The 1,269-nt window shown below is 65.2% G+C and overlaps 1 protein-coding gene across 3 annotated transcripts in view; it reads right to left on the bottom strand.

Moving 5' to 3' along the window:
- NFIA (nuclear factor I A) overlaps positions 1-1,161 on the bottom strand; it is a 406,515-nt gene extending 405,354 nt beyond the window's left edge. For all 3 annotated transcript variants that reach the window (XM_004368998.2, XM_023730604.1, XM_023730612.1), the window contains exon 1: positions 880-1,161. In XM_004368998.2, coding sequence (XP_004369055.1) covers positions 880-906 — 27 coding nt within the window. In that variant the 5' untranslated portion in view covers positions 907-1,161. The remainder of the gene's footprint in view (positions 1-879) is intronic.
- Positions 1,162-1,269: the final 108 nt, after the last annotated feature.

Below are 1,269 nucleotides of genomic sequence, written 5' to 3'. Positions count from 1 at the left end.
CCGGCGCTCCCCGGCCTGCGGCCCGCGGCCTCCGCTGCTCGTCGCTCTGCGCAGCGTGGGCTCGTCCCGGCACCGAAACTTTCGCTCGGGGAAAGCGAGAGGGCGGGCGGGCTCGCAGGCTCCACCCGGCCGGTGCGGGGCACGCGCGTCCACGCAGTCCGGCTCCGCGGAGCCCAGGGGCCGGGTCTCCGCAGCCGGCCCGCGTCCGAGGGGCACTGTCGGGGACACAGCTGGGGCCCGGGACAACGGTCTCCGTCCCTCCTGCGACCAGACCCCGAAGGCTGACAAACAGTAAACAAAAGTAAGAGTTTGGGGACGCGGCTGGGGGCTGTGGGGCGGCTCCGGTGGCCGGGCCGCCTGCGCAGGGACCCGAGTGCCTCCCGCACACGTAGGTTTCAGCCGCCCCGAGTGTGCGGGCAGTGCGGTGCGCTGGGTCCGCAGTCCCCTCCCCCTGGCGCCGCGGAACTACAGGAATCCTCCCCTCGGAAGCAGAAACGCTGAGTCCAGATTTCAGCGTGTCATGGTCTGCAACCTCCCCGAAACACGTGCGGGGCGTCCGAAAACACCGCCTTTCCACCCGAAATCGCCCCGATATTAATTAAACCATTAATAAGAGGGCGCCATTAGCCATGTGCCCACACAAATGGCCGTGCAAGAGGAATGCACCCGCATGGAAACAAAGTTACTTTCTGAAAGCAGGATTTCTCCCCCACCCGGACACACGCGCGCACACACACAGCAACACGCGCAGAGCCGGGCACACACGGAGACACATGCCCCGAGCCCCGCCGGCGCGAGGGTCCCCGGCACCCCCTGCCCAGCCCCAAATTGCCCCCGCCACCTCGACCCCCCACCCTCCGCATCCAAAGAGCTACTTACCTGGGTGAGACAGAGCGGAGAATACATAACTGCCGTGCGGTGGGGTGTGTGTGTGCGGCTGGGTGTGTGGTTTGGAGGTGTGCGTGAGTGTGGGTGCAAAAGGAGAAAGAGAGGGAGAGAGGAAGAGAGAGAGAGAAGGGGGGAGAAAAAAAATCAAGCCTGCTTCTTGCGTTCACATTTCCAACTCGGCTCAACTGCAGCCAGCCAGCGTTATTGCCGCTCCATGAGCTGAACTTTAACCCCGCCTAGAGTTTCCCCACACTCCACTATACATGTCTACTGTACGCGGGCGTTAAAGGCATAGCGCACCCTTTCCCGCTCCCGCGCCAGCCCGGCCGGGTGCCCGCGAGCTGCCCGCGCGCCCGCCTCCGCCTTCGTTCTGCACCGCAC

Source organism: Trichechus manatus, unplaced genomic scaffold (assembly GCF_000243295.1).
Source record: "Trichechus manatus latirostris isolate Lorelei unplaced genomic scaffold, TriManLat1.0 scaffold00003, whole genome shotgun sequence".
In the NCBI taxonomy this organism is placed as follows: Eukaryota; Metazoa; Chordata; class Mammalia; order Sirenia; family Trichechidae; genus Trichechus; species Trichechus manatus.
Note: the sequence above shows the minus strand (reverse complement) of the source record. Positions and strands in the feature narration are given on the sequence as shown.